This window comes from Homarus americanus, unplaced genomic scaffold, assembly GCF_018991925.1.
Source record: "Homarus americanus isolate GMGI-L3 unplaced genomic scaffold, GMGI_Hamer_2.0 scaffold1024, whole genome shotgun sequence".
NCBI classification, from domain to species: Eukaryota; Metazoa; Arthropoda; class Malacostraca; order Decapoda; family Nephropidae; genus Homarus; species Homarus americanus.
In genome coordinates, this window is record NW_024715228.1 from 696547 (window position 1) to 723650 (window position 27104).

At 43.8% G+C, this 27104-nt stretch overlaps 1 protein-coding gene across 1 annotated transcript; it reads right to left on the reverse strand.

Moving 5' to 3' along the window:
- Positions 1-3384: 3384 nt before the first annotated feature.
- Positions 3385-27104, reverse strand: LOC121857107 (LIM domain only protein 3-like). Its single transcript, XM_042352990.1, has 6 exons — positions 26794-27104; positions 11009-11091; positions 10544-10681; positions 10270-10395; positions 4349-4490; positions 3385-4007 (listed from the first exon to the last, which is right to left on the reverse strand). The coding sequence occupies exons 2-6, from the start codon at positions 11089-11091 to the stop codon at positions 3726-3728; spliced, it is 771 nt and encodes a 256-aa protein (XP_042208924.1). The 5' UTR covers positions 26794-27104; the 3' UTR covers positions 3385-3725.

Sequence of the window (27104 nt, forward strand, 5' to 3'; positions counted from 1 at the left end):
TGACCTTAATGTACACACTGCTGACCAATTGTACACACCTTTGATCATGAGGAGGGAAGGAGGAAGAGGAAGGCACAGGAGAGAGAATGTGGAGGAAGAGAAGAATGAGGGATGTACAGGTGTGATGGCGTTAATCAGAGGTGAATATTCTTGGTATACCTGGAGGAGGGGAACGGAGGGAGGGGGGGTGTTAAAGCTCCCTCAGCGAATTAAAATAATGAAAGGTTTCCGTGACCGGCGCCAGCGAGCAAATACCTTGTCTTTAATTATAAAAACTCCAATCCCTTCCACCCTCCCTCCCTCACCCCTCCCTTACCTGCCCCCTTCACCACTAACAGCGTCAGCAAATACCATAAAATTGTAAAACCTTTTATCCTGATTAACATGAAATTACCAAGAAAAAGAAAAGGGAAAATCAAAATAGAAGAGGAATAATGAGTGAAGGTGGATAATATCTGGATAAAAGGTGGATAAGGTGAAAGAGGAAAAGATAAAAGGTGGATAAGGTGAAAGAGGAAAAGATAAGAGATGGATAAGAAGAAAATGGATAAAAACAAACCTGCTGAATTAAACTTAAGAGAAAAACAAAAGCAATATAAAGATCCTTAATATTGTTTGAGGTTTGAGTCGATTCGTTTGGTTGTACTTGAACATAAACTGGTTGTAATCTATAACGTTATTTTTCTTACTTAAAATTATATACCTGTAGTTATAGTTAGTCAAATGAAACTAATTATACTACACGTTACTCTTACAGTATTTAGACAAGAATAAGAGCTATTTTGTACCAGAACTCTTAATTAGTCCTCATAATTTCATACAAAATAGGTAATTTTTTATTTCTCTCAGCATAAGACAATTGTAATCACCTGTTAATTGAGGTTATTTGGTAATAGGTTAATTATCAATCAAGGTGTGTCTGTACAGGTAAATAAGACGACAAAATCTCATAATTAATTGTTGTTTATTTCATGAATTACTACACAGTCTTACAATAAGCCCACATAAGGTAGTACAGGTTAGTGATACTGGTGGAGGCTGGTTAACACTGCGCCACTATCAAGCGTCAGGTGTTGGGTTGACGAAGGCGAGGGAGGTGTCAGTTAGTTCTGTGGGGGGGGGGGGGTGTCTGACTCCTTTATCTGGTAGGACAATAGTATGAACAATTTATACATCTATTGACCTGACATGACCTAAGTTTGGACAATTAAGGGTTTAAGATTTGTTTTCAACTTATTTGGATGTTTGAGGAGATATTTAATTGTCTCTATAAATCCAGAGTATAAAGACGATAGACAAAAGAGCATCGAACTTACAGAGAGACTCGGTAGTATCGTTTACTTCTTCACGACTAAGGGTAAAAAATATAAATAATAAAGAACCCGAATCTTATGTTTGATCAAGATTCTCAAAGATTCATTCGTCTATATATTTTTTATTAACTGAATATAAAATAAACAGTCTATGTAAATACGAGGCCATATTGTTTGTCATTCATACGTTACTCGAGACAGTAAATACCTTCTCACATCCTCACCTGTTGGGAAATATTTATCTCTAGAGGTCAAAGGTCAAGGTGGCACTGGTGAAAGAGACAGTACACAGAGGTCACAGGTCATTTTATATATATACGGAACACGGAACAATGAGGAGTTTATAACGAGAACATAAGTACTCAAATTACTTCTTTGGTTTGTGGACTAAGTGTTTATGGGTTAAGCATATAAATACACTTAACCTAAATTTATATATATACAGTACATACAGGTGACCCAAAAGTACCTGTACACCTGTAATCATTAACACCATTTTACTGTAATCAAAACAAGGTAAATGTATTATTGATTATTACAGGTATACAGGGACTCGTATATTACAAAATAATACAAATAAAACTAACATGATATAAATAATATATTACTTTGAAGCATTGATACATAAATACAATCATGGTAAGATATACATTGAAGGTGTCTACTATGATAAAAATAAAATAAACAAAAAAGAGTTTCATGTGTCTTATGGTCATCTTACAGTCATCTTCACACAGTTAATACAGTTCATGAGACGGTTATCTATACATGCACGCACGCGCACGCACACACATGAGGGATGACTACCACAACAGAATCTGGGGTCAGGTGGGGGTCAGATTCATAAAAGATTATGTCCTTACGTTAATTATGTCCCTTAACTAGTGCTAATTAAATGTACCTAGTTAAGGTAGAGTCTCAGTGTAGTTTGGATGTCATTTTGGGGATTTTTGTTGTGTTTTAGCTTCTAGTGACCAGGTAGGCAGGGGCGTGATCTGAGGGAAACAGATGAAATGTAAACAAGAGATTTAATCGTGAATGAACCAAATTATATATGAAGACAAGAGTGAAGTTAAGGTGATCAGCTTCCATTCTGACAAGTGGCTGGCGCACGCGAGTTAGTGGTAGAGTGAGGAGCCCGCGTTGTGAGGGGGCCGGGGTACAGTGAGGAGCCCGCGTTGTGAGGGGGCCGGGGTACAGTGAGGAGCCCGCGTTGTGAGGGGGCCGGGGTACAGTGAGGAGCCCGAGGTGTGAGGGGGCCGGGGTACAGTGAGGAGCCCGAGGTGTGAGAGGGCCGGGGTACAGTGAGGAGCCCGCGGTGTGAGAGGGCCGGGGGCTCCTCACTGTACCCCCGGCCCTCTCACACCGCGGGTTCAATATTCCTCTTAATAAAAACAACCACAAGTGGCCTCAAAATCACACTTATCCTTTACCCTAACTAGATACGTTTACTTAGCACCAACTGGGAGACAAATTTAACTTACGTAAACTCTGTGAATCTGGTCACTGGCGTCCGACCACTCAGTGTTGGAGACCATAATGGGATGTTGTAGTGACGACTCGACTCAGCTGGGAACACTGCACAACCCACGACTTAGGAATCACAGCTGGCGACTGACTAGACTTGTTACAACATATCGTACACGAGTCTGGTACATGTATTATACCACAGCGGGGGTGAGGGGAGCTATACAGGTGAGAGGAATGGAAGAGGAACTGTACATTTAGAGGGGGGGGTGAGGTTGGAGGATGAACTATACAGGGGAAGGGGAAGTAGGGGTGAGAGGAGGAGGAGGGGGGTAATAATATATACATACATAATAAAATAATCAACATTTTTCAAGAGGTCTTTAAAATAAATTACATCCTAGACTCACACTCTAGATGATGACGTCTTTAAACCCTTTATGGGGTGACATACGGAGGCTGTAACAAGCGTTGGGAGTCACAGATCAAGGGTGAGAGACAACAGCTGGACACGACCATTACTGAGGAGGTGGTGGTGGAGGACGTGGAGGACGAGTAGGGGGTGTGGAGGATGGGTGGAGGTGTGGAGCGAGTAGGGGTGTGGAGGACGAGTAGGAGGTAGAGGACGAGTAGGGGGTGTGGAGGAGGAAGACTAGAACTTACATCACATCACTTTGGTAGTTCTTGACTGGGTGAAGCAACACCACCAAGCTAGTACTGTTGACGGCTTATGTACAGTATATACACCGTAGTTTATACCCAGTCAGCTGTCGTGAGGCCCTGGACCACTGGCTCATATACTCGTAACTAACATAATGTACAGTAGAAATATTCATGATATATAAATTTATCATATAAATTCAATGTATAAATTTAGTATATAGTTAAGTCCAGTGCGGTGGTTCATGGTCCGTAGACAGGTGACTGTATGGGCCGGGTGGGGCATCACGTGACCATGGGCCGCTGTTGAGCTGCTGTGGGTGGTGGCTGCCCCTGTTGCTGTTGTGCTTGTTGTGCTTGTTGCTGCTGCTGTACCTGCTGTTGCTGCCCTTGCTGTCCTTGTTGCTGCTGTAGGAGCTGTGATGCCTGCTGTTGGGGTTGGAGCTGCTGCTGTGTGGGTGTGGTTGTGTGGTGATGGTGGTGGAGGGCCGTGTTGTGGAGGGGTGTGGAGGTGGTGGTGGCGGCGGCGGCGGTAGGCTTGCGGGACTCGTCGATGATGGCAGGACCCTGTAGGCAGTGAGGAAATACGCATAGCTCAACCCAGGGCGAAGTGAAAGGGTGCGGTACTACACAAACGCAAGCACAGACACAGACACCCACACACATTAAACAAGACTATGGTGTTCCAGCAGTATACCTGGATTATTAAAAAATGCAGAATACATTAGGTGAAAACAGATTTCCTAAATTTTCTCTTGAACAAGGTTTTGTGAAGGAGGTCGTGGGAGAGGTCGTGGGAGAGGTCGTGGGAGGGGTCGTGGGGGAGGTCGTGGGAGAGGTCGTGGGAGAGGTCGTGGAAGGGGTCGTGGGAGAGGTCGTGAGGGGGTTGTAGAGGGGGTCGTACGTACCTCAAGGCCGCCGATCTGCCGCTTGAGCTGGGCGAGGCTGGAGGGAGTACAGGCCATGGAGGCGAACACCAGCCGCTCCTCGTAGTCATACTCACACAGGATCTTGTTGTCACACAGGTAGAACTTGTCACCAACGCAGAACCTGTGTAACAACACCTGTGGTCAGGACCTGTGTAGTAACGCCTGTGGTCAGAACAAGTGTAATAGCGCCTGTATAGTAGCTCCCGTATAGTAGCACCTGTGTTCAGACTTTAACTCGACCCATTACAGGTATTACGCTTTGTACATATCACCCAATGTTTATTCAAGGTTATACTAACTTAATATTATCATCAACTAGTTCTTAAGACTTGGTGAATTCAGTTGAAGAATAGATGGCCAATAATTCGTCTATCTTGCCAGATAAAACAAATCCTCGCCTCAGAACAACAATGAAGACATTCTGCCGTGAAACGCTCAAGTGAAAAGACGCTCTGGTGTGGAGGGAAGACGGGCCAGGAATCAAGTCTTCCCGGCAGAACAAACAGACTGGGAGACACACACAGAAAAAACGGACAAACAACAACAAAACCCGGACCTGCCATTCCAAATCCTAGACACGGCCGCCCAGTATTCAAAAATACTCGCGCGAAATGCGAGGGGGAGCTGCGCGCATTTGCTGGATATCCGCGAGAAAATACGAGCATTTGGTACAGGACCTCGGCGGGATTTGTGGGTGTGTTGAAGCTTACGGCCCGCGAGGGGGAATGTTGAATCTTTCTTCCGTATTTTACCGTAAGGAATAGACATTACCACATATTGCGATACGATTTTATATCATGTTTACCTTACACTCGTACGTGGTGATTCTGAGCCGAGCCTAGAATAATACCGAGGCAAGGAATACAAGTTTGAAATCTTCCCACTCCGTTTTACAGCGTCCCCCCCCCTCCTCGCTCCCATGACAATCTCATTTGTAACGACACACGTAAACCCGGCCACTAATTCACTCCATCATTAGCATGAGACTTGAATTTCTTACGTCTCTTTAGGTTAAGTCGTCGTAATCTCCACCACTCTACTACACCCCAGGAAAATATATCCGAGAGAAGTTATCCATAGAAAACGAATATCAACAAAATCCTTCAATGTCTTCAACCAACAGTGACTCAGAAAACACCACGAAAATAACCTATCACGTAAACAAGTGGATATTCGTATCAAACAAACAAGGGAAACTGGAGCTCTCAAGGAACCAGAGTAAACAACGGGGGTCGGCATCACTGAGCCGCCTCCCCCTCCATGAATACGCCATCAAATCGGCTGCTCCAACACTAAACTTTTATAAATATCTCGAAACTCATTACCCTAAAATCCTACACGGAGCCTAATCAAGCGAGACCTAATACCCAGGATTTTAGGGCTTAACTGAAAGAAATGCTCCATCGAAGTTAACACGCAAAAATTAGGGGCCTTTGCATAGTAATTCTGGTGGGCGGGGATGAGTAGGGTGCCGTGCCGGGGAGACGTGCTGCACCTCCCCTTGTCTTCTGAACACTGTCTTCTATGTATCCTGTATAATGTATATTCTTCTTTTTTCAGGGATGACTCAACTATACTATTAAAAAACACCAACCAGGTGATGTTCTTTCTCTCTACCTGAACAGTCATCTACTAAGATATAACATTAATTAGTGATAAAAAAATAACTATCAAGTTGTGTTGTTCATCTGTTAATTCTATCAATTTGTTTTAGAAAGTTCAACTCTTCCTCCCTCCCCTCTGAGGTATTGTGTTGAAACTTGTAGATAAAATTAGTAAGAGTTATGGCTGCTATGATATTATTATTATTTATCGTCAAACTCAAGTCAAAGGAGAAGAGGGTAATTAGGTTAGGTTAGGTTTTTTTAGGAATGTATCTCTTCAGTGTTTCAGGTGAAGTAGTTTGTGTTGCTCCCTATCTTAACACACACACACACACCACCACACTACACACACATACCCACACCACACTCTATACACACACCACCCTCCTGCCAGGGGTCATCTGCATGTATAACCTAACCCCTCCACTCGCCACTAATGTCAGGTTATAATGAGTCTTTAGTCGTCAGCTGTTTCTCTCCCTCCCTCCTTACTCTCTCCTGCCAGGGTGTTGTCTGCATGCATAAGGTGACCTTTCCTCCACCACTAACTCACTAATACCAGGTTATGATGAGTTGTGGCCATCAGTTGTCTCTCGCTTTCTCTCTCACTTATTCCTTCGTTTCTCCCTCTTTCCCTCTATCTCTTCTTCGCCTCCACTCACTTACACGTCCCCTCTGTCCCTCCCCTCACTTACACGTCCCCTCTGCCCTCCCTCTGCCCCTCCCCCTCACTTACACGTCCCCTCTGCCCTCCCTCACTTACACGTCCCTCTGTCCCTCCACACACTTACACTTCCTCTGTGCCCCTCCCCCCACTTACACGTCCTCTGCCCCTCCCCTCACTTACACTCCCCTCTGTCCCTCCACTCACTTACACGTCCCTCTGCCCCCTCCCCCCCATCAGCACGTCCCTCTGCCCCCCCACCAGCACGTCCCTCTGCCCTCCCCCCTCACCAGCATCGTCCCTTTGCTCCCTCCACTCACTAATTGTCGTCCTCTGCCCCTCCCCACACCAGCACGTCCCTCTGCCCTCCCCTACTAGCGGCCCCAGATCAGTGCTCCTCAATAGCTTAAAAACTACAGTCGTGGGGAGTAACAAACTGTCTGGCAGCCTCGACTTTACGAGGGGCTCACTGTCTCTGTCTGTTGGTGGGTGGGTGTGTGTCTGTTTCTTTGCTTGTAGTGTGTGTGTGTGTGTGTGTGTGCTTGTGTGTGTTTCTGCTTGTGTGTGTGTGTGTGTGTGTGTGTGTGTGTGTGTGTTTTCATCTGTCTGTGTTAATCTATTTGTCTCTCTGTATAAACGTGTGTTAATCAATCTACCTGTCTATCGGTTTAATCTATCTATTGTCTCTATGTATAAAGGTAAGGTAATTTAAGTCTATCAGATAAACACTGTGCTCTAAAAGGTACAAAAATGACTCGATAAAATACTGTGATTTACTTCCTGGTTCTATATGTAACCTGACTATAAAGGCGTTGAGTTTTGTTTACATTAAGTTATGACGTCATATAACACTAGGCATTGAGTTTTGTTTACATTAAGTTATGACGGCATATAACACTAGGCATTAAGTTTTGTTTACATTAAGTTATGACGTCACATAACACTAGGCATTAAGTTTTGTTTACATTAAGTTATGACGTCATATAACACTAGGCATTAAGTTTTGTTTACATTAAGTTATGACGTCATATAACACTAGGCATTAAGTTTTGTTTACATTAAGTTATGACGTCATATAACACTAGGCATTAAGTTTTGTTTACATTAAGTGATGACGTCATATAACACTAGGCATTAAGTTTTGTTTACATTAAGTGATGACGTCATATAACACAAGACACTAAGTTTTGTTTACATTAAGTGATGACGTCATACACCACTCTCCACTGCCTTGGTTCGTCAATGCTAAAATAACATATAATTCTTACTAAATCCAGGTTACTTCCAGGTAAATAACATACGTACACAGTAATTATACAACCGGTAAACAACATACCTACACAGTAATTACTTCTCTAAGGTGGTTAAAGGTCTTAGTTATTTTATAGAGTTTAATGGGTGATTAGTGTAGTAAAGACTCAAGATAATATACCTGGTCAATGGCTAATTAGTGTGTGTGTGTGCCTTGAAGTTCACCTTTTGTCTTCCTGTTGTTCATAATTAGCAATGTAACAATAGCACTGTTTCGACATCCTGGTTTTATTGTCTGTGTGTATGTCTGTCTGTCTGCTCGTCTGTCTATGTCTGTCTGTCTGTCTGTCTGTCTGTCTGTCTGTGTCTGTCTGTCTTTGTGTTCTGTCGTCTGTGTGTATGTCTGTCTGTCTGTCTGTCTGTCTGCGTCTGTGTCTGTCTGTCTGTGCGTTCGTTCGTCTGTCTTGTCTGTCTGTCTGTCTCGTTCTGGTTCGTCTATGCTGTCTGTCTCAAAATATAAATAAAAAATAAATATACATATTCAAGTAAGTCTCTCTACTTTTTATTTATTTCGAGGAATATTTCCTTACCTGTTAATTGACTGAACACATTGGAGATTCAGGTAACACAGGTAGGTGAAGGAAGTGTGTTGGCGTTACTAGAGTGAAAGAAGAGTGTTGGCGTTACTAGAGTGAAGGAAGAGTGTGGTGGCGTTACTAGAGTGAAGGAAGAGTGTGTTGGCGTTACTAGAGTGAGAAAGAAGAGTGTTGGCGTTACTGGAGGAAAGAAGAGTGTGTTGGCGTTAGTGAAAAGGAAAGTGTGTTGGCGTTAATAGAGTGAAAAAGAGTGTGTTGGTGTTACTGGAGTGAAAAACGAGGTGTGGCGTTGCTAGAGGAACGAAGAGTGTGTTGGTGTTACTCGAGTGAAAGAAGAGTGTGTTGGCTACTGGAGTGAAAACGAGTGTGTTGGCGTTAGCAGAGTGAAAGAAGAGTGTGTTGGTGTTACTAGAGTGAAAGAAGAGTGTGTTGGTGTTACTGGAGTGAAAACAGTGTGTGGAGTTGCTAGAGTGAAAGGAGGTGTGTTGCGTTAGAGTGAAAGAAGAGTGTGTTGGCGTTAATAGAGTGAAAGAAGAGTGTGTTGGAGTTGCTAGTGAAAGGAAAGTGTGTTGGCGTTGCTGGAGGAAAGAAGAGTGTGTTGGCGTATTAGAGAGGAAAGAAGAGTGTGTTGGCGTTACAGAGTGAAAGGAGGTGTGTTGGCGTTGCAGAGTAAAGAAGAGTGTGCTGGTGTTAATAGAGTGAAAGAGTGTGTTGGCGTTGCTGGAGTGAAAGAAGAGTGTGTTGGCGTTGCTAGAGTGAAAGAAGAGTGTGTTGGCGTATAGAGTGAAAGAAGAGGTGTTGGCGTTGCTGGAGGAAAGAAGAGTGTGTTGGCGTTGCTAGAGGAAAGAAGAGTGTTGGCGTTAATAGAGGAGAGGTGTTGGCGTTGCTGGGGAAAGAAGTTGTGTTGGCGTTGTAGAGTGAAAGAAGAGTGTGTGTAATAGTGAAAGAAGAGTGTGCTGGCGTTAATAGAGAGTGAAAGGAGTGTGTGTGTTGGCGTTGCTAGTGAAAGGAAAGTGTGTTGTGTTGCTGGAGTGAAAGAAGAGTGTGTTGGTGTTTTGAGTGAAAAGAAGAGTGTTTTCAAGAACTCCATTACAAAAGTTAGCTTGTATTACTTCATAAACTAAAAATAGATTCGTTTAACTTAGAAATAATAGGGCACACACACACACACACACACACACACGCACGCACGCACGCACACATAACCACGACCATATACACACACACACACACTCACCACCACCATCACCCTGACACACACACACACACACAACCACGACCATATACACACACATCACCACCACCATCACCCTGACACACACACACACACACACACAACCACGACTATACACACATCACCACCACCATCATCCTGACACACACACACACACACACACCACCGGGCTCATGTGAACGGGTTCGGACGCCGCCCTAACGACACCCCTCAAGTCACCTCCTGCCCTAATTAAACTAAACACCATCGGTAATTAAACTAAGTGAGGCAGTTAAAGAGCCGCGACTTGCGCAGATTAATTGGATAGAAAGAGAAGTTTGTTAAGGCAAGTGAATATTTTACTTACTTACTAGGAGAGAGAGAGAGAGAGAGAGAGAGAGAGAGAGAGAGTGTGTGTGTGTGTGTGTGTGTGTGTGTGTTTCTGACTACATAATTCGTCTTAGGGAAACTTGAGAACCCACAGGGGGTATGTAAGGTCATTGAGATCTAACCTAACGAAACCTAACCTAACCTACCCTGACCTGACCTGATCTACCCTACCCTAACCTCACCTGTGATTGCACTGTTGGCAGGCGAAACACTCAAGGTGGTAGACGTTGTTCCTCGCCCTCATTACCATCTCGAAGGCCGGGATCACCTTGGAGCAGGCTGAGCAATACCCTGTCGTGCCGAACAACCTGAAGGAGGGACACCACACCTTCGTCAGGTAAATTAAGGTAAATTCAGGTGAAATCTGTGAAGTTGAGAAGAGAGAGAGAGAGAGAGAGAGAGAGAGAGAGAGAGAGAGAGAAAACAAACACACACGCAGCAGAAGGCATCACTAACCTGAGGTAGTCACGGCGGCAGAGGATCAGGTTGCCCTTAGTAAAGAGAGTAGAGCCCACCTCCCCCAGGCGACAGTCACAACACCCACACTTGAGACAGTCCTCGTGCCAGTACATCTCCAGCGCCTTCAGCAGGTACCTGACGGAGGAAGAACCACACATTGTTAACGGAGATTCATACCAAATACAGTATACGTATATTTATATCAAGTACCTATGTATGTTTATCTACACAAAGTTTGTCTGCTATGTATATCCTGTATTAATGTTACATATGTATGAGTATATGTATGCGTTATGCATTTTCTAGTATTTCTGTACTTACTGTATATGTGAATGTTGCAACCCTACAAAATACAGCTACCCTACAATGCTACATCACTCACACACCTACAACAGATGTTTTCCCCTACTACCAACATGAGTACACCTGTAATTAACCAGTACACCACAGGTAAACACGCACCTGTCGTTGATCCGCTTGCCACAGCCGGCACAGTCTTGCGGGCTCGTGTTGCGCTCAGTCTCCGCCGCCGGTTTCATCGTCATCTGCAACAGAAAGCAACATGCAACACTGAATACCGTAGACTGCAACACACCTGTCAACAGTAATTACCTTCACACGTATGTAAATTAGTAGTTGCCTAATTGTTGATGTAATTTATTTCCTTTTTCGAAATGAATTATAGTTAAGGAAATAACTATCAATAAATATCTAAGTCATAATGATAATAATAATGATATTAATAATGAATATATATCCATATCCGGCTTATGGTAAAATTAATAACACCAGTTATACAGTACAGCCGGATAGCCAGAACTAAATCACAGCCATAAACCCATAAACCATCCCTTTCTCCCTCGTGCGAAAAAACACAACCAGTTAAGTCAGAAAATAATAATAATAATAATAATAATAATAATAATAATAATAATAATAAAAATAATTAACGGTTTATTGAAAGAGCTTGGCAGCCAGAGGCTGGTGAGACTACAGAGCCGAGGGGATGGATAAGTGAGCAAGCTTTTATTTAACGTCAGCCTTCATATAAGAACATAAGAAAAATAGGAGTCTGCACTAGGCCGGTTGGCTTGCATGGCAGCTCCTGACTTGAGTTACTACCACTCTCTATCATCCATGAATCTATCTTGCTTCCTTTGAACTTTCAGGAGTTCCCGCACTTACTACAAAGTTGTTAAGCTTGTTCCACTCGTCCACCACCCTATTTAGAACCAGTTTTTCCTCCTAAACCTAAACTTACTAACTTGGAACATGTTGCTCCTGAGTCCTATCCTGCTCGGATATTATAAGAACTTTATCTATATCCCCTTTATTGATTCCTCACCCACTTAAATACTTCTGTATCATATCTCCCCGCACCTCTTTCGTCTTTCTAGGGAATGTGTTAAATTCTTTAACCTATCCTTGATATGGAAGGTTTCTTTAAGTCCCAATCATTTTTGTCATTCTTGCTGCACCGACTTAGTGAATTTATATCTATCTATAATAGGCACCAGAACTGAACCGCATAATCGAGGTGTGTCCTGACCAGCGCAAGATATAGCTGCAATAAGACCTCTGGCACTCTGGGCATTTACACTTCTAGATGTAAAACCCAATAATTTCAGTTTGCCTTATTTCGGAACATTAACGCACTGTTTTCTAGCCGTAGGTCCGGGCTTTATGGAAAATTGCTGTAGGTCTCTTTCACAAGTCACTTTCAGGTTGATGTTTTTACATTGCATATTCATAAGTATTTGTTCTTCCATTATTGGCACGCTGCACTTGCTCGTGTTGAATTTCATTTCCTGCTATTTTTCAGACCTTCACCCCGGTAAAGTTTTATTTAGATCCTCCTGTAATGCATTTGCATCCTGCCCCTGAATTAATTTGTTGCCCGTATTTTCGGTGTCATCCGCAAACTTGCTTATGTCATCATGATCCCAGTATCTAGATCGTTTATGTAGATTATGAACAAGAGTGGGCCTAGTACTGACCCTCGGGGTACCCCACTGGTTACACGGCCCCATCGTGATTAAAGAAGTAACCATCTACGCCATTCCTTCGCGTTCTATCGGTGAGCCATGATTTTTATCCAAGTAAAACTTCTTTCTCGATACCATGAGCCTTAATTTTTCCCTTGAAGCCTCTGATGTGGTACTCTGTCAAATGTTTTTGCTAAAGTCTAAGTAAAATAACATCGTAATTTCGTCATTATTCACTACTCTCGAAGACTTTCCTGTAAAAAAACGTTAGCAGATTTGTTAGGACAAGATTTTCTCCCCTTTGTAAACCCATGTTGAGAGTCGCAGATTAATTTGCTTTCAGATGCGATCGGATGCTATCTGCTATAATTGATTGAAGAAATTTTCCCCACTACTGACGTCAAACTGATCGGCCGTGGTAATTTGACGCCGATGTTTGCCCCTTTTGAATATAGAAATATTTTGCCTGTTTCCCACAAGTCTGCCACCACCCCGTGCTCTAAATGATTTTGTAACAGCATGTAACTGAAGCTTAATCTGTTCCCTACACTCTTTCAAGACCTCGAGGAAAATTTCATCCGGTCCCTGGGGGATTTTCGTTTTTAGTTTATTTATCTTCTAAGAACATCCTCTTTCTGATAGTGATATTCTTTAATTCTCTTCCTTTCCTTAAATATCGGTTCCACTCTGGAATTTCATGGCAAATTTCTTCTGTGAAAACTGATAAGAAGTAGCTGTTCAATGCTTTTGCTTATTTCTTCACTGCTATTTATCACTTCTCACCCTCCCTGACTTTTGGGAAGGCCCAACTTTATCCTTGACCTTGTCCTATATAATTCCGAAAACTCTCGATCCCGCTCTGGATTCTCTTGCTATTTTCATTTCATAGTCTCTTTGCTTTGCTTTCCTTACATTTTTCTTTTTTAACATTCCTAGATAGTTTATTATACCTTATTTCTTGAGATGCTCCTCCTCCCTTCAATTTCTTATACATTCCTTTTCTTTTTATTCCTTCCTATGTCATGTTTGGTTTTCTAATATCCACCTTGGCTCATTCTTATTTGACCTAATTCTTTTCTGTATGGTATATTTTGTTCTTGTGCTTTTTATGTAGTATACTAGTGAATATATTATAGTCATGATCAATTGTTAGCCATCTATGACCTCACCCCCTTCCTACTGGAGGACTGACGGACTGTTCTAGGTGACTCTACCCAGGCACCTTCTTAACCCCCTGATAATCCGCCAACCGAAAGTCTGGGACTCTGACCATATTGTCATTGTTTTTTCGTTTCCTGAATTTAGGTGAATCCTGATTTTCTCTGTAATCACCGTTACCCAGTTCTTCCCCTACTGTGACATTCTGATATTTTTCTTTATTTGTTACCAGGCCCAATATATTGTCACCCCCAGCAGGTTCTTGTAATTAGTTGTTTCAAAATTGTCTTGTACGTGTCTAGGAAGTCTTCAGATTCATAGTCGCCTCAAGCAATGTTGTCTCAGCCAATATTTCTCAGTTGAAATCCCATAATGCACAGGGTTGTTATATTTGCCCTACCCATTTCCTGCCACATATGGGCTGAGCTGCTTTTGCCAAGACTTGGGGGCCTGTAAATCACTCCCATACTAGTTTTTTCTTCCTTACGATTTCTACCTACACAGACTCTTGGTTCCTTATTTTCAATTTTTTATTGAATTATTACTACAACATTTTAATGTATCCTTGACGAAGAGTGCGACCCCTCCCCCCTTCCTACCTCTTCCCTGTCCAGAAAAAGGTTGTACTTCTTCTATGTGGTTTCTGGATAAAAATTTGCTCGCCAGATTCATCTAAGTTTTCGGTGATTGCTATGACGTCTACATTCTCGGTACATACAACCGTTTCCTCAGCAAGTCTATTTTATTTCTAACGCTCCTACTGTTTGTATAGTATACATTTTAAACTCTACTCTTCCCTGGTCCTGTTTTACCCCTTGTCCTGAGCATCAGAATCCTACTTTTGTTTACTATTGGATCCTAAACCTATAATAGAACTCCTATAGTCTCCTGTATTTCATTGGTATTTATATAAATTTAATAGAAACACTAGATATATTTGTAAACACTCACTTCATCGTCAATGTTAACTTGCTGTAAAAAAAAACTACATTAAATTAAGTTTTCTGCCTTTTTATGCGTTTTATTTTACCAAGAACAATATTTTCCCGCCGAAACAACGCCATGTGATCTGAGACACTGAACACGATCAGGGAACAGTGAGGAAGAGTGAGTGGTACTGTTGTCTCCCCCATTATTCTTCGTGACGTTCTCCTCTAAGACGGACGACATTCTAGGGTGACAGGACAAGCTCTACCTAGATCCTGAGGCTTCCCCTTAACCAGGAAACCTCCCAAGAATGCGTAACTTTTTTTTTTACATTGAGAAGTATGGCGGATGTCAGGAATGAGTATTATTATTTGTGAGGAATATAAGAATCATTGAAAGACGAACGTTCAGGGTCTTGAGTTAGGGAATTTATAATCTATATATTGAACGCGTGTTAAATTAAGAGTCGGATTAACATTCTTGTGATAATTAATATTTGTATATCACGTCAATTAAATAAACTCCTATCTCTCTGGTTTTCATGTTACCTGAATGAGTGACGTTAATTAAAAGGTGATTAACTGAAATACCTTAAGGTGAATATAGTGAACTGGGTAGGTGGCGGTCATGAACCAGGGGCGTCAACTAGCAAGGGTGGAGGAGGAAGGAAGGCCATCGACCACAGCGCCGCCATCACCACTACCACCGCCCCTATCACCACCTTACCACCACCATCGAGTAACAACAACCACTCCTACAACTCAACCTTAAGTCCCAGGTATTCTCACGTTAAAAATCTTCCTCGTTACCTGGACTGTGACGACGAATCTCTCCCCTAAGCCACGACACAACTTCTCGACCTACATGAAACTCAGAATTCCCGTGAGTCTGTTGCCGCCATTACTGTAGAGCGAAGTGACTTAACTAACACGAAACACTCACAGCATAAGTCTTGGAGGACGTGTGGTTGACCTCCTTGCTGGCGATAGTTTATAAATCATCGTCCTCAATGGGTTAAATCATCGTCCTCAAAGGGTTAAATCATCGTCCTCAAAGGGTTAAATCATCGTCTTCAAAGGGTTAAATCGTCGTCCTCAAAGGGTTAAATCATCGTCCTCAAAGGGTTAAATTATCGTCCTCAAAGGGTTAAATCATCGTCCTCAAAGGGTTAACCATCGTCCTCAAAGGGTTAACTCATCGTCCTCAAAGGGTTAACCTCGTCCTCAAAGGGTTAACCGTCCTCAAAGGGTTAAATCCTCGTCCTCAAAGGGTTAAATCATCGTCTTCAAAGGGTTAAATCGTCGTCCTCAAAGGGTTAAATTATCGTCCTCAAAGGGTTAAATCCTCGTCCTCAAAGGGTTAAATCATCGTCCTCAAAGGGTTAAATCATCGTCCTCAAAGGGTTAAATCATCGTCCTCAAAGGGTTAAAGCTGTGGGCATTTCTCTTTACGAAATAAATGTATGTATCCTTAGCTTAACTTTTACAGTGATATGCTTCTATATACTTATGAAATGTTCTGTGTGTGTGTGTGTGTGTGTGTGTGTGTGTATGTGTGTGTGTGTGTATGTGTGTGTGTGTGTATGTGTGTGTGTGTGTGTGTGTGTATGTGTCATTCAATAAACAGAACACTACCACCACTACCCCAAGCGTATAAGACATTAACACCTACTCCAAGCTGTGGTCACATTACATTCAATATTTACATCACGTGAGAACATTCATGAATACAGAAAATATTGTCAACACCTTTTCATAATTAACCCTGTTTACCTACGAGGATTGTGACGTAAGCGATTCATTCACGACCAGGTGTATCGTGAGTGAAAAATGGTGAAAAATTAATAATATTTACCACGCTCTTACACCACTAATAAACGCAATGATTTTTCCAAGTAAATAACAGTGACTCGGTTCCTTATGAATAATTAAATTTAATCTACTAATGAACGCGGTGGGTGGAGGTGCAGCTTGCGTGAGACGTTGATGGTGTATAATGTTGTTGATTTATCGAATAACAACACGAACGATATGATAAGGTTATGAGACTCGCAGGTGTATAGTCCTAAGGTTCGATACCCGTCCAGAATCGAGGAGCGAGTCTCATTAACCTTTACACACCTGGCCATAAAGTACACTGCCAGGTGAGGTTATTTACAGTGAAGTAACTCTTTAACTAAACACCCTGTCCTACTTATATTATTAAAGAAGTAAAATACTAATAAAAAAATTAATTATACGTTACTTCATTATACCTACGCAATTAATTCTTTAAAAAATGCTAAACAGAATTGGGTTAAATTTACTTAAAGGGAAAATGTATAATAGTTTAGTGATTTGTACAGATTTGTATTATAATTTGTTTTTATTATTAAACACTAATTGACCGAAGTGTGAGGGAGGGTGTGAGGGAGGGTGTTGAAGTGTGAGGTGTTGAGGTGTGTGGGAGGTGTGAGGGTGTGTGGGAGGTGTGGGGAGGTGTTGAGGTGTGTGTGAGGTGTTGAGGGGTGTGAGGGTGTGTGGGAGGGTGTTGAGGGTGTGAGGAGGTGTTGAGGGTGTGAGGTGGGGGTGTGAGGAGGTGTTGAGGTGTGAGGTGTTGAGGGTGTGAGGGGGTGTTGAGGTGTGAGAGGGTGTGGGGAGGTGTTTGAGGTGTGAGAAGTGTTGAGAGGTGTTGAGGGTGTGAGGGAGGTGTTGAGGGTGGGGAGGGTGTTGAGGTGTGAGGTGTTGAAAGTGTGAGGAGGTGTTGAGGGGTTGTGTGGGGGGTTGAGGAGGTGTTGAGGGTGTGTGGGAGGTGTGGGGAGGTGTTGAGGTGTGAGGTGTTGAGGTGTGAGGTGTTGGGGTGTGAGGTGTGGGGGGTGTGAGGTGTTGAGGGTGTGGGGAGGAGTCTTGGGGGTGTTGAGGTGTTGAGGGGGTGTGAGAGGTGTTGAGGGTGTGTGAGGGAGGGTGTTGAGGGAGATGTGGATAATGTGAGGAAGGATATGGATGAAGGAAGAGGCAGAATGTGGATGAAAGTATGTGAGGGAGAATGTGGATGAGGAAAACACACAACGTAAAGGGAAGGAAAGAGGAAGAGGAGGAAGAAGATGAACAGGGTGCTGGTTGAGTTGATTAATAACACCCAGCTTGATATTATACCGACCTTCAACAAATGCCATCACCACCACAACACTGAGAGGGCCGCCCGCACCCACGCCCACATCTTTACACCACGTACAGAACCAAACACACCATGTGCTTGAATACCTCTCAGTAATATTCAATACCTTAACATCCTGACCTCCACCGGGGACTGTTATACACACCCTTTGTGACCTCGACTCTGTAATCCTTTTGCACTACCCCTCACAGGATGAGTATGGGATGTACAATAAACTAGCCGCTGTACGTGACAAAATTCAAAATTGAATTCTTTTGCACTGTACCCACGCCCTCAAGCACACCCACACCGCCTCCAAGCTCGTATAGTGTAAATAATAATCATAATTATCGCCATAATTAAAAATGTTATCAACACACTTTCGACAAAATCCAGTCTACCAGAGGAGACACAGATGGTCATGTTGCAGTATTCAACTTCTGCAATTATTGAGTATATGCAAATTAACTCGATCAAAGATAGATTAAGAAAGTTTAAACGGAGAGTCTACACGGCCTCTCATAACCAACAGTCGGGGATATTACAGTAGTTAATCGTAGTTAGTGGTAGGAGTAGTTAGTGATCAGGAGGGCAGAGTGAACGTATAAAGATCTATGAAAATTCTACTATGGAAAAATATCTAATCCGGTACAATTTTTTTTTCAGATTCTCAAAGTTAGGTTAAATTATCCTCAATAACTCGTAGAATCTTAAGTGTAAACAGACGAACATTTCAGCTGTGTTGTTTGGTTGGATTATTAATGACTCGGTTTAGGCGTGTTCTTAATGTACTATGTGGTTATTATGACATGAAGTGATTCTTGATGATACTGTGTGATTCTGCGATATAATCCGAGTAAATTTATGTGATTCTATGTTACTCTTCTTCCTATTGTCTCACTATTTCTTTCTTTTCTCACTCCTTCTCTTCTCTGTTCCTCCCTCTCCGTCATTCTCACTCCTTCTCTTCTCTGTTCCTCCCTCTCCCTGTCATTCTCACTCCTTCTCTTCTCTGTTCCTCCCTCTCCCTGTCATTCTCACTCCTTCTCTTCTCTCTTCCTCCCTCTCCCCTGTCATTCTCCTCTTCTCTTCTCTCTTCCTCCCTCTCCCTGTCATTCTCCTCCTTCTCTTCTCTCTTCCTCCCCTCTCCCTGTCATTCTCACTCCTTCTCTTCTCCTTCCTCCCTCCTCCACGACCTTTCAAGCGCCAAAGTTCAAAGACAAATTGATTCAATCTTTAACTAAACATAAGTATAATTACTCCCCTTCTCCCATCTATCCATCTCCCCTCCTCCTCCCATACTTCGAGACTGTAGGTGGGAGAGAGGGAAGAATAGAGGGACAATTTACCCCCCTCCTCCCCTCAACCCCCTTCCCCTACCCCTAAACCTTCAATTTTCCCAACACACTACAAACAGACAGACACACACACAGTCATAACCTAACCAAATTTCCCTCACAAATATCCCTATGGCTCCATTATGATCCAGGCCAGCGAGCCAGTTTAGCAGAGGCTGGATCGTGGACACTACTGCCCCTCTATAAAGGATTACCTGTAACTCACCTGTATCATGAACCAGTGTACGAAAAAAAAAATAAAATCGAAAAGAAAAATTGAAATAGGATACAAAAGATTTAAATGGTCGTTTTGTATAGGGGAATACTTTCTGTTTTTAACTACGTGGATGAATTTGTTTTTTGGCAAGTGTGAATGTTTGAGAGGATATATAAATTATTGAATGTATAAATAAATACAATTAAATAAATTATTGTATTGGGATTTATTTTAATACGTACTTAGCAGGAAGATAATACATACATACATACATACATACATACATACATACATACATACATACATACATAAATAAGCACGTAAATATAAACAAACACACAAAACCAAGATTATTTAAGAGTATACAATTACATCTCGTGTGATAATTATAAGGAAAATAATTATTATGTAACTTATACCGAGTGTGTTAAGGAGAGTGCGTTAGGATGATGGTAAGTGCGTCAATTAAGAGAAAATTTCGAGTGCGTTAATTAAAAAGAGTAATGCTTCTACCATAATTAAGGGAAGGTGTTTACTGCCCTAATTATGTAATCAATTAAGAAGAGAAAAATTTTTAGAGCTGTATAATTAATAGACAATAATTAGGATGGTTAATTACTTTTAAACACAGGTGACTTAATTAAGGTGTAATGATGATAGTGAGACCGGTAATTAAGAGCTGATCTTTAACACCGTAATTAGTTAGGGATATGTGCGCCAATCACCATGTTTACAGGTAATAATTGGGAGAATGTTTTGTCGATTGATAAACCTAAACTAAACTAAACTAACCTAACCTAATCTAACCTAACCTGACCTAATCTAAACTAACCACCCTTTAGGGAGCTTAACTCGGGTTTGAGTAAATAAATTTTCACTTCCTTGTTAAGTAGAATTCTAAGATAAATTATACAATATATTCATTTACATATTAATTCGTTTCTTTAATTAATTGTTTCTGTAACTATTAACTCCCTCTGTCACTTATCTCTTGAATAAAATAGAATCACTTTAACATTATCTTAGCCTCTGTGTTGTGGTGACGAGGTGTGTTGTGTGTCGGTGTATGTCTTGGCGGCGGTTATGAGCAGCCGCCAGCGTCGTCAGGAGACGCCATAGGTTGGATGGATATATTATGAACGATAGGGGTTGGGTGTAAACGGGACTGCCCAGTATGGACCAATAGGCCAGCTGCAGTTTCCTCCATTCTTATGTTCTTGTGTTCAGTGTCGTCGGTAAGCCGCCAGCGTCGTCGGCAAGCCGCCAGCGTCGTCGGCAAGCCGCCAGCGTGGTCGGTAAGCCGCCAGCATCGTCAGTAAGCCGCCAGCGTCGTCAATAAGCCGTCATCGTCGTCAGTAAGCCGCCAGCATCGTCGGTAATTCGCCAGCATCGTCAGTAAGCCGCCAGCATCGGTAGTAATTCGCCAGCATCTCGTCAGTAAGCCGCCAGCATCGTCAGTAAGCCGCCAGCATCGTCAGTAAGCGCCATCGTCAGTAAGCCGCCAGCATCGTCAGGAAGCCGCCAAGCATCGTCCAGGAAGCCGCCCAGCATCGCGTCAGGAAGCGCCAGCATCGTCAGGAAGCCGCCAGCATCGTCAGGAAGCCGCCAGCGCATCGTCAGGAAGCCGCGGCATCGTCAGTAAGCCGCCAGCATCGTCAGTAAGCGCCAGCATCGTCAGTAAGCCGCCAGCATCGTCAGTAAGCCGCCAGCATCGTCAGTAAGCCGCCATCACCGTCAGGAAGCCGCCATCACCGTCAGGAAGCCGCCATCACCATCAGTACTCCGCCATCGTCGTCAGGAAGCCGCCAGCATCGTCAGTAAGCCGCCGGCATCGTCAGTAAGCCGCCAGCATCGCCAAGAAGCCGCCATCACCATCAGTACTCCGCCATCGTCGTCAGGAAGCCGCCAGCGCTGCCTTACCACGCACCCACAGAGACCCACGGACCAGATGCTCGAACACCCACACGATAAATTTCCCTCAAAGATAATTATGTAAAAACCGCATCTAACTTGTACCCACTCCCCTTATCTAGTACTGCGTGAACATAATCTTATTCGAGTCATAGGTCAATTTTCACGCCATTTTACGATTTAATATGTGTGTATAAGATTACGTTAATCAATTGGATCACCTCTGACATCTTCAGTTACGAACGTTTGTGAATCCGGAGTCCAGGAGCTAAGCGACGGAGAGCATGCGTGTACCGGAACGTATCTTAAGTTGGTTAGGTTAGGCTAATTTACATATAGTTCATCAACACATCATAACAGTTACCTGAATTTTACACTACGTCATGCACATCTTAATGACATTTACCTGAGCTGTACACCTTGGTAAGTAATTATTCATGACAGTAAACTAATTATTCATCTCATTATGTAATTATTCAGGACTATTACCTTAATCCAACACTACATCTTGGAAAATTATTCATGGGTAAAGTTTTTACATTTCGTTATGCAATTTTTCATGAGGGTTAGACCGATTTGTGTTTAGTACAATACCGATAACAGTGGAGGAAGCAGGCCTATAGCGATCGGTACAGCTAACACATAGGCTTAATAAAACACAGATTAAGGAAATGAAATTTTTGTTAATGTACCGAGACTTTCACGAGAAGTTTCCTTCATATAACCTGGGTTCATATTTTTCCGAAGATACTAACCGAACCTAACCTGACTTAATTTAGTATAACTGAACCTAACCTGACTTAAGCTTTACTTGTAACGTTTTATTAAGCTTTTATCTGTAACGCCTTGAAATGCTTGCTAAAGTTTCGTCTTTCAGTCTGTAATGCTCTAATAAGCTTTTATCTGTAACGCTTTAATAACCCTTAACCTGTAACGCTGTAAATAAGCTTTCACCTGTAACGCCTTATCAAGATTTTACCTTTAACGCCTCATTAAGCTTTACCTGCAACATGCTAATAAGCTTTTTAAAAACTTTTCGGTGTTGTATATACCAGTTAGACAAACACACTATCGAGTAAACTTCCAATAATAATAATAATAATAATAATAATAATAATAATAATAATAATAATAACAATAATAATAATAACAATACTAATACTAATAATAATAATAATAATAATAATAATAACAAGGAGACAGTAACTCCTATTTGCATTACGTTTCTATATACGGAAATATAACAACAACAGAATGTAACAAAGAATAAGCCCAGGTAAATATAATCAGAGTATATAATTAAGTGACGCAATATAATCGATCTTCAGGTATTATGATGTTAAGGAAATATAATAAACTGGGGTAAATATAATCGGTATTTTTATATAATTGAGTAATTAAGTAATAGTAGAGGTAGAATAATAGTAGACGTGTAGAGTCGTAGTACAGGTAGAGTCACAGTACAGGTAGAGTCACAGTACAGGTAGAGTCACAGTACAGGTAGAGTCACAGTACAGGTAGAGTCACAGCACAGGTAGAGTCACAGCACAGGTAGAGTCACAGTACAGGTAGAGTCACAGTACAGGTAGAGTCACAGTACAGGTAGAGTCACAGTACAGGTAGAGTCACAGTACAGGTAGAGCAGGTCACAGTACAGGTAGAGTCACAGCACAGGTAGAGTCACAGCACAGGTAGAGTCACAGTACAGGTAGAGTCACAGTACAGGTAGAGTCACAGTACAGGTAGAGTCACAGTACAGGTAGAGTCACAGTACAGGTAGAGTCACAGTACAGGTAGAGTCACAGTACAGGTAAAATAATCTATCTACAGGTGATATAAATTGTGGTGAAAATTGAGAATATTTTCGTGACCCAGGCTGCCGACACTCCTTGAATATATTAATGGTTTCTTATCAGGGATTAAGAGTATTTGTGTAAGGCTGTAGGTACACTTTAAAAGGTCTTACTAGCCAGTCGAGTGTCTTAGTGCAATTCGGATTACATTTTTTGTCATATTTTCGTATTTTTTTTATTTATTTACCTTGCGTCAGCCAATTAGGGGAGAGTATCTTTTAGTTATATCACTCAATTGTTACGAGGAAAATTCAACGTACAGGTGTTAGAGGATCAGGACACAAGGCGGCGCTGAACACTTAACATCAAAGGCGACCGACCACCAAAATGTAGCCGCACCTCCACCCAGCAGAATTTCGTTTTCAATTTATTTATATCTTTTGGTTTGAAATTATGGCCAAAGTTGAGGAATTTTGTAGGTTAAGTGATTGCTCATAAGGATAATACTGTAATAGGTTATGACACAAGAGAATAAACATTAAAGAACATCCTATATACGGTTGATATTTGAACGTAGTATGAATAGTGTCTTGAAATTGACTTCTCTTCTCGCTGTTTACCCATCAGGATACGAGGCTAAAACATTTCTGTCCACTGAAACTGACCTAAAATTACCTTACTAAGAGAAGGACACTTAAGATTATTAACATGAGATATACCTGGTTTCACGATGTAGTTAGCCCAAGAAGCTCTGCTACCCACCAAAATATTTTAGTGCCGCCGGTCAGCCTACATGGAAGTTGTTTTAAGTACGCGACCCCACAGTACTCCCAACACGCACCACGGCGGCGGGGACATTCAACGCCTGATTTTCGTTTTCGATGGTGTTTTATTGAGATTGGAACCCTTTTCAATCACACACAAACACACCCATACGAACACACATATACACACGAGTTTCTTTCATAATGTTTAGTATCGCCAAATTTTCAGTATCGTTGGCGAGTCTTGCGTTATCGACTATTTGTGACGGTGTTCACAAACGTTATTACTTATCTTTACAACTGCCTCTGAAACACACACACACACAAACTACTATTAAACACGTGGTAAGTTCTCGCCCTCGTTCATCACATATTATGATTTATAGTCCAGTTGCGGAAATGTGTTCCTACACCCCCTGTGGTAACCCGTGTCTACAAACGGCCAACCTATCTACCAATCACGTCTGTCGTTACACGACCAATACCTATTGATTCATAAACAGTGATACTGCCTCTTTTTGCACTTGACTGCCACTACTTCTCAGTTTATTTTCAGAACACGAAACAATTAAGTATCAGTCGAGTCAGTTCCAGAGAGGAATATCACTGAAGCAATACTCGAGACATTCTTCATAACAGTTAGACAAAGTGTGTCTGTACAGACATTTTATAAATATGTGAGTCAATAGGGTAAATATTAACAACACTGATAACATTACAATATATACACGGCAACATTATCAACAACGGAATGCTGTACTGCTAGAAGACTCAGAGCTTTATGGGTTTGAATATCGTAAGACACCCATATCTCATACCTTTGGTTGAATGTGTATTGTGGTGATCTGTCGGTGTAATATCTGCAAGTCTGTCGAAGTAATCTGATGGAATGTCGATTTATAATGAGATGTGTCAAAGGTTATGGCGCAGTGGTATAATGCAAAATATTGTCTAAAATGAAATTCCGTGGAGTAAAGAGCAAAAAGGTGTAGTACTGCGATGATGCCATTTGGAGACACGGGTTACCACAGGAGGTGTAGGAACACCTTACCACAACTGTACACACTCTACCACGCCCACCACACACGGTACACACACTACCACGCCCACCACACACGGCACTCTCTCCACCACGCCCACCACACACGACACACTCTTCACCACACACGGCAACTCTCCCGCCCACCACACACGGCACTCTCCACCACGCCCACCACACACGGCACTCTCTCCACCACGCCCACCACACACGACACACTCTTCACACACACGGCACTCTCCACCACGCCCACCACACACGGCACTCTCTCCACCACGCCCACCACACACGGCACACTCTCCACCACACACGGCACTATCTCCACCACGCCCACCACACACGGCACTCTCTCCACCACGCCCACACACACGGCACTCTCTCCACCACGCCCACCACACACGGCACTCTCTCCACCACGCCCACCACACACGACACACTCTTCACCACACACGGCACTCTCTCCACCACGCCCACCACACACGGCACTCTCTCCACCACGCCCACCACACACGGCACACTCTCCACCACACACGGCACTATCTCCACCACGCCCACCACACACTCTCTCCACCACGCCCACACACGGCACTCTCTCCACCACGCCCACCACACACGACACACTCTCCACCACACGGCACTCTCTCCACCACGCCCACCACCACCACACACACTCCACCACACTGCACCTCCACCACGCCCACCACACACGGCACTCTCTCCACCACGCCCACCACACACGGCACTCTCCACCACGCCCACACACGGCACTCTCCACCACGCCCACCACACACGGCACACACTCCACCACGCCCACCACACACGGCACACTCCACCACGCCCACCCACACACGGCACTCTCTCCACCACGCCCACCACACGGCACTCTCTCCACTGCGCCCACCACACACGGCACACACCACCACGCCCACCACACACGGCACTCTCCACCACGCCCACCACACACGGCACTCTCTCCACTCCGCCCACCACACACGGCCCACTCTCTCCACCACGCCCACCACACACGGCACTCTCTCCACTGCGCCCACCACACACGGCACACTCCACCACGCCCACCACACACGGCACTCTCTCCACCACGCCCACCACACACGGCACTCTCTCCACTGCGCCCACCACACACGGCACACACTCCACCACGCCCACCACACACGGCACTCTCCACCACGCCCACCACACACGGCACTCTCTCCACTGCGCCCACCACACACGGCACACACTCCACCACGCCCACACACGGCTCTCTCCACCACGCCCACCACACACGGCACTCTCTCCACCACGCCCACCACACGGCACTCTCTCCACCACGCCCACACACACGGCACTCTCCACCACGCCCACCACACACGGCACTCTCTCCACCACGCCCACCACACACGGCACTCTCTCACCACGCCCACCACACGGCACACACTCCACCACGCCCACCACACACGGCACACTCCACCACGCCCACCACACACGGCACTCTCTCCACCACGCCCACCACACACGGCACTCTCTCCACTGCGCCCACCACACGGCACACACTCCACCACGCCCACCACACACGGCACTCTCTCCACCACGCCCACACACGGCACCTCTCCACCACGCCCACCACACGCGGCACTCTCCACCACGCCCACCACACACGGCACACACTCCACCACGTCCACCGCAAACCCACCACGCCCACCACACGGTAGACACCACCACACGATACACACTCCACCACGCCCACCACACACGGTACACACTCCATCACGCCCACACAAACACAGTACCCCACTTCACCACGCCCACACAAACACAGTACGCACTTCACCACGCCCACACAGTACATACTCCACCACGCCCACACAAACACAGTACACACTCCACCACACCCACACAAACACAGTACACACTCCACCACGCCCACACAGTACACAGTCCACCACGCCCACAATGCATGAGGAGGGCGGCCACTACTTACCTTGGAAGAGACCCGCGGGACAATATTTCAGAAGGGCGCGCGCCTCATCCTGCCTGAGCCTGTGTCCACCAACACCGTCAACCTACTGTGGACACCTGCTGGAGGAACTTGTCTTGATAACACCCAATAATCTCCAGAGAACAAGTCCCGTAATGTTCTGTCTCGTTCCTGTGATGTCCACACCGCTAAATGAATTTCCAGAAAGGTTGAATCATTCACACGTGTATGACAGTCCAGGAGGAGCTGGGTGACGGAGACGAGGACCACGTGGAGAAGGTGCCAGAAGGACAGTCGTGACTACCCTGCTTTGA